The 7,261-nt window shown below is 39.7% G+C and overlaps 1 protein-coding gene across 4 annotated transcripts in view; it reads left to right on the forward strand.

Moving 5' to 3' along the window:
- Nucleotides 1-3,431, forward strand: part of LOC135542294 (protein kinase C and casein kinase substrate in neurons protein 1-like) — a 64,575-nt gene extending 61,144 nt beyond the window's left edge. For 3 of the 4 annotated variants that reach the window (XM_064969160.1, XM_064969158.1, XM_064969159.1), the window contains exon 10: nucleotides 570-3,431. In XM_064969160.1, the coding sequence (XP_064825232.1) occupies nucleotides 570-679 (110 nt within the window). In that variant the 3' untranslated portion in view covers nucleotides 680-3,431. Of the gene's footprint in view, nucleotides 1-268; nucleotides 329-569 lie in introns of all 4 variants that reach the window. The other variant, XM_064969161.1, reaches the window with a different exon arrangement.
- Nucleotides 3,432-7,261: the final 3,830 nt, after the last annotated feature.

The raw sequence follows: 7,261 nt of genomic DNA on the forward strand, positions 1-7,261 counted from the left end.
GTCTACCTTTTTCAAATGTAATGCCACAAATCAATTTTCCATTTGGGACAGTAAAGTTACTACTACTACTAAGAACTGAACATTTTAGAAAGAGAGCCTGTTGATTGGATGCTGTTAAGAAATACACTAAATTGTGCCCTGAACATTTTAAATATATTTGTTTTGTTATTTATTTTATATATGATATAAACCAAACAGTAGGATACGAGGTTTCCAGAGATAAAAAGGAAGTTATTCTTTGTCTCATTACATTTTTCATCCCAAAAAGAAAACAAACAATAGCAACACCCACGGCCCTGGCATGCATATGAACTGGCACCAGTTTGAGGTACAGTTTGCAAAAAGTCAACACACACATCTCAGATTTAACCCAGATTTCAACCAAAAATCAACAACAGAGTTTCAAGGTTTGGTTGATTTCAAATAGAATTGTAATTGAATTAATGTTTGTTGATAACTCAATCTAATATAAAATCCAAAATCGTACAGTATGTCAATATGATGTCTCTTTCTACCTTACCTTCCTCTCTCTCCCTCCTTCTCTCTCGCTCTCTTTCCTGTGTACACAGGAGACGAGCTGACTAAACTAGAAGACGAGGATGAGCAGGGTTGGTGTAAAGGCCGGTTGGACAGTGGCCAGCTGGGCTTGTATCCTGCTAATTACGTGGAGCCCGTCTAGCTGCTTGTGTACGTGGAGGACACTGCCCCATTGGTTAGTCACCCAGACTGAACCATCCGATCATACTGCACATTACCAGAGACTTCAAAGCAATGCTTCCCCATCCCTCCTCTCTACCTGTGCAATCAACACACAGACTGAGCCGTCTTTATTTAAACACTCCCCTAGGACCCACATCGGACAAAGGCAGTACCAACACGACCAACACATATCAACCACAACACTGAGCTTGGGACCATGGTCGAACCACGTCAGTATACGTGTGCCAACAACAAACACCACAACCGAGAAGCGCAGGAAAATAATTCCGCATTTTTGTGTAGCTGTGTTCTATTCCAATGTTGTGCGGTGGTTATGATGACATTCACATGGCAGAAAGTACGTTCCCTCATAACATATGACATGGTTTAGTCCATGGTGCTTGCATAGCCAGAATGAGCTATGCACGGTGCATTGTAAATATGTGCTGACGGGTCTGTCATTCCATGTAAGGTTCTAAAAGTCCCCCTGTGAAACAGCAGCAGCAGCAGCATGTGCTGCTGTATGACATTAATGACCTTTAGCTGCAGGATCACTGACAAATCACTGTTGAGCAGAGCAGAGCACAGCAGTACTACGCTGTTGAGCCTTGTTCAGTGTAATGGCATCGAACAGTGTTTCTCTACCCTCGTTGTACCAGAGACTGGCAAGCTATGGTTCTCCTCTTTGGATGACTGTTTAGTTGAAAAGCTACTCTCAAGATCAGACGATGTTGGTGTCAGACAGATGAGGGACCACTCAGTAACGTCTCAGGGGCCCGGTGCCAGACCAGGGACCGAGGGTTGAAGAAACACCGGTATAGGACATATTCTTTCCCTAAATCAGCATTGAGATAATGTACTTGTAATACATCCGATCATACCATGTTGATCATGTGCTTGTAATTTCCTGACCCCACTGCTTTCTGGACTCATCACTTTATATCGTTTTTCTTTTGTCTTAAAGTGCACGCTGTGTTCATTGAGAAATATGAAAAATATGCTTTATTGTTTTGATTTCTTTTGTCCTTTTTTTCTTTAGCACGTATTGGGTTTAGGTAGTGCATTCCTCAGGCTATGTGGGCCTCCACAAGGGTTCAGCGCAATGATAGCATTGACCCAACTCCACTAACGGGTTAAACGGTTTGTCATCAGAAATGAACTGTCCCCGACCAAATTAAAGTTAGACAAAGACATTTAGGAATATAAGAGAATCCTGGGAATTCACTGTATAGATGACACATTTATCGTTGCAAACTAACGAAAGTCCCACTGCCCTATGCGAGATACTAGATTCTATCCATAGATATAAAACACATGCATCTTTTTATGAATGAAAAGGAGTCACCTTAACTGTATCCCTGCTCAGTCTCTGTCTCTCTCCACCTTGCTCTTCCTGATCTAACGGTCATTACTAGATCACAATACGCTGTTAAATACTACTGAAAGTGAGCCTACTGTACATGTTGACCAAATCATTCATTCTTTTTAGTTTATGTTTTTATCCTGTCAGTTGAATCCTTAATCCTTAACATCATTTTAGAAACTGATGCCAATGATTTGTGTCTCTTGGCAAAATTGAGACTTATTCAAATAATGGGGATAACGTGAATCTATACAGCACACAATCCTTAATCCTTGTCTACTGAACTCGTGAATCAAAGAGAATCTGCAGCGGAGATAATACCTATAAAATGTGTGACTGTTATTATATACATACAGTATGTGTGTATATATATGTATATATACAGGGTTAACACTGTTTCATATATACACACACATATATATATATATATATATATATATATATATATATATATATATATGTATGTGTATATATGTGTGTGTGTATATGAAACAGTGTTAAACCTTTAAACACCAGGGATGTACTCTTATTGACAATGACATGGGGAGAGAACGCTACAGTACAAAGTACACTGTAAAGAAAGGCAGAAAGTGTAAAATATTGATGAGGAAACTGTCTTTTCTGCTGCTAGAAGTTCATTTTGGAGAGCTGGGATATAGCTAACGGGGGGGACATTTTGGGACTGCACTTCCGATAGTGGGATAAAACATTTTAACCATCAGCTCTCCAAATGAAACCCAAGCCTAGCTAAATCAGTAAATGCTTCACCTGAGCCACACCACCCATGCCCACAACACACACACACACACACACACACACACACACACACACACACACACACACTAACAGAGAGAGAAGAGAGCCTGTGTACACAGACACTGGCTCAGTGCATCTGGAAAGACCCAGTTAAATTACCACCATGAAAAGACACAACTAGTGCACATGCTCTTTTAAACTATTGTAGACTGCTTTAGCCAGTTCAACGCCCCAATAAAGTGCAGATAGTACACTATTGTCCGTGTACCCAGCAAACACAATGCATTGTATCTAAATCAGAATGAGATTGTTTACAATACTGTTGTACACATGTCATCTAATTTGAATATGATTATGTAAAAGTACAGTCATTTACATCGTGACCATGGTGTTCACACATAAATTCACGTGAAGCCGCGACAGGATGGTGAATATGTAAAGATGTTTTAACCTTTTATTTGACGTTGTCTTGCATACAGTATGTAGGGGAACCAGTGGTTGTGGGAAAGCCCTTGTGGTCTACAAGTCTGTCTGTTGAGAATAATAGTTCTGTAGTCTTCAAACTGTAGTGCCTGTTCATCTGCATACAACAAAATAAAAGGCTTTATCAGAGCATTGGAACGACTATTGTGATGATAGGTATATGCATTCTGTGGATAGAGGGGTGATATACACACATCCATTTAAAAAAAAAAAAAACGTTTTTTTGTACACTGCGAATTGACCGTTTTTATTACATTGAGGCACGATCAATTTTTGTTGTCGTTGCTAAATTCCTGGTGATTTGACTATTTGTTAACCAAAAATGTTGGTCATAAGCATGTATGAGACTCTATAATGTCTTTTGGCAAGTCATAATAATGAATTATCCTGCAAGCTGTAAATAAAGCCTTACCTAAACACACCACTAGAGGTCATCAGTAAACACAAAGAACTTCAGCTCCTACTCTTTCTGAATCAAATGCCCCTAACAACAATCACTATTTGGGTTGACATCTAATGGGGGAGGAACATCTACAAATACAGGTGCTATGACTTTTTATGTATGAATGAAATTATGGTTGCAGATTTTTTTTTTAAAGAAGTAAATATCATATTTCTTCCCTGAGCGAGACATTCTGACCTTTCTATCAAGCCGCCATATTCACCTCGAGGTGATATATGTTGGACTTGTTATGACCTTATAGATGAATATCATATTTCAACCAGTATTTAAATAGTGTAGATCTTACGGTGTCTTTTCTTACAGGAACGTTTTTTGGCAGTTGCATTCATAACAACGATGAATTGTGTAGAAAATATTTTAAAAATATGATGATTTTACAAGTCATGGTAATAAAATACCAATTAAAGCCAACAAATAAAATGTAACAAACAATACACCAGTGCACATTTAACATAAAGATACATATTTGAGGATAGCATGATAAAATAGGTATGAACAGACAGGGTAGACAGCAGTATAGAGGCTGGAGGTGGAATATTTTATGGAGAGATGACCCTTGTCCAGGCCCGACTGACTGGTGAAATCTGACATCACATACAGTGCTTTCAGAAAGTATCGCATCCCTTGACTTTTTCCACATTTTGTTGTATTACAGCCTGATTTTAAAATGGATTAAATTGTGTCACTGGCTTTCACACAATTCCCCATAAGTGGAATTATGTTTTTAGATTATTTATTTTATGAATTAGAAATGAAAACCTGAAATGTCTGGCGTCAATAAGTATCCAACACCTTTGTTATGACAAGCCTTCAGGAGTAAAAGTGTGCTTAACAAGTCACACAATAAGTTGCATGGACTAGAGTTTTGAATAACTACCTCATCTCTGTACCCTACACAAACAATAATCTGTACGGTCCCACAGTTAAGCAGTGAATTTCAAACGCAGATTCAACCACAAAGACCGGGGAGGTTTTTCAATGCCTCGCAAAGAAGGCCACCAATTGGTAGATGGATAAAAAATAAGAAGAAGCAGACACTGAATATCCCTTTGAGCATGGTGAAGTTATTGATTACACTTTGGATGGTGTATCAATACACCCAGTCACTACAAAGACACAGGCATCCTTCATAACTCAGCTGAGCTCTGGCCCAGCCAAGACAACGCAGGAGTGACTTCGGGACATGTCTCTGAATGTCCTTGAGCGGCCCAGCCAGAGCCCGGACCTGAACCTAAATTGAACATCTCTGGAGAGACCTGAAGATAGCTGTGCAGCGACGCTCCCCATCCAACCTTACAGAGCATGAGAGAATCTGCGGAGAATGGGAGAAACACCCCAAATACAGGTGTGCCAAGCTTGTAGCGTCATACCCAAGAAGACTTGAGGCTATAATCACTGTTAAAGGTGATTCAACAAAGTACTGAGTAAAGGGTCTAAATACTTATGTGTAAATGTGTAAATGCTAAAAAAAATGTTGCTTTATCATTTTGTGGTATTGTGTGTAGGTTGATGAGGGGGAAAACTATTCAGTCCATTTTAGAATGAGGCTGTAAAGTAACAAAATGTGGAAAATGTCAAGGGGTCTGAAAACTTTTCCGAAGGCACTGTATTGACTCAGGTGTGAATACTTACGTAAATTAGATATTTCTGTATTTCATTCTCAATAAATGTGCAAAAGAAATCTTAAAACATGTTTTTACTTTGTTAATATGGGGTATTGTCAATGTTAAATAGATTTTTGAAGTAAGTCAAGTTGTATGAATACTTTCTGAAGGCACTTCACATCATCTTACAAACATTATGTGCAAAGTGAATCTTTGGTCGCAATCAGTGTTTTAATCTTTCTCATTTAAGTCTTGTTTATACCTGGTGCTAAAATATGTCCTGTGTTCTGATCTTGTCCACCTTCTGATTGTGCCCACATGTTTAGACAGGTGTAGATTACTAAAACACTGTGTTCTGATTGGATCACAATCTTCCTGACCATCTCCGGAGGTAGTCAGGGACCCATTGTCTCTGTAAACAGACCTGGATTTAAATCATAATTATTCCGCCCTGTAAAATCATGGACAGGTAACACCATTGACTAATGGCATCAATAACTGTCTTACTTCTGCCAAATAATTTGCATACAGGGAGGGACCAGAAAATCTGATCACAGTGCAGATTAGGTTGACAGATAAGAGCAGGGGTGCAACTTTCACTGGGGACGGGGGACGGGGGAGCATGACCCCTCCCACATTCTGAAATTGATCCACCCCCCCCCCCCCCTTCCCCAGTTTTATCACTGCATTGTGTTACAAAAAGCAGCATAGGTGTGCTTTAGGACCATGCGGATGCCACAGAGCGGTCAGGTAGGTGGTTTCAGTGGTTTCAGCCGGCTGGATTTAGGACCGTGCAGACACCACAGAGAGTGTGAACTGAGGTAGCTGTTGTCTGTATGTACTGTGCTTTTTCTTTAAGTTGCAAAAGCAAGCACATCAGAAACGGGCTTCTCTTTATTTGACTGATATAGCTGGCCAGGTAACAGCTGTTTGACTCAACAGAAGAAAAAAATATTCCCAGTGCTGAGCTAGTAGTGCAACTGACATGTTAGATAATGTTTCATCCCCTCTAATTCTGTTTGAAAATAATTAACTAGCTAGCCAGCTAGTGTACCACAGTCAGTTCAGCTCTAGCCTCTAGCTATCTGTCAGGTAGCAGTATCTAACAGCTGTTGTGTGTATGGAAATGTTTTGTAGCCTTTGTTTGGTCAACAGAAGTAAATTAACTTGGCTCGTTTATGCCAGTTAATGTACCATTGGAGCTAGTCAAAAGTTGGCTAAGGTTAGATATAATTTTGGCACCAATCACAGTCAGTATAGCATTGATCTGTCAGTTTCCCTAGCTAACTCCCTACTTTTCACACTGACACGGTTTAAACAGCTCTATAGGCTTCACAGGCACGATGCACAGTCAGCACACAACACTATGCTCATCATCTCTTAGCAGGATCAGATGGTGACAGCTGTTGGATCAGGGTCAGACAGCCAGGGAAGAGCAGTCTACAGAGCTCAGGTGAATTTTGCAGTGTATTATAACAATCAGTGAATGGATGACAGGGGTCTCAGCAGGATCAGGCAACCAGGGAAGACCAGTCTGTAACGGCACTGAGGTGAACCTTTGCAGATGCAACACTTTATTCTCTCTGTGCAACAAACAATGGACAAGCCACGAGCTTCACAGATTGAAACTATTTTAAGGCAGATTGACAAACCTCTAAAGTTGATTTCTAAATTGAATAAAGGGTTCAGTAAACTGAATATCAAGCACTCAGAAATGTAATTCCTCTGCTGGAGGTGTAAAACACAAAAGGGGACATACATTATATGTTATGCTCTTGTGAAGGCTGGCTAAATGTTATTTTATCCCAGTATTGACACATTTGCTTGTATGTGTATTAAAGTAGTAAAAAGTGAAGTATTTGGTCCCACATTTATAGCACGCAATGACTACAT

Source organism: Oncorhynchus masou, chromosome 6 (genome assembly GCF_036934945.1).
Source record: "Oncorhynchus masou masou isolate Uvic2021 chromosome 6, UVic_Omas_1.1, whole genome shotgun sequence".
Lineage (NCBI taxonomy): Eukaryota > Metazoa > Chordata > Actinopteri > Salmoniformes > Salmonidae > Oncorhynchus > Oncorhynchus masou.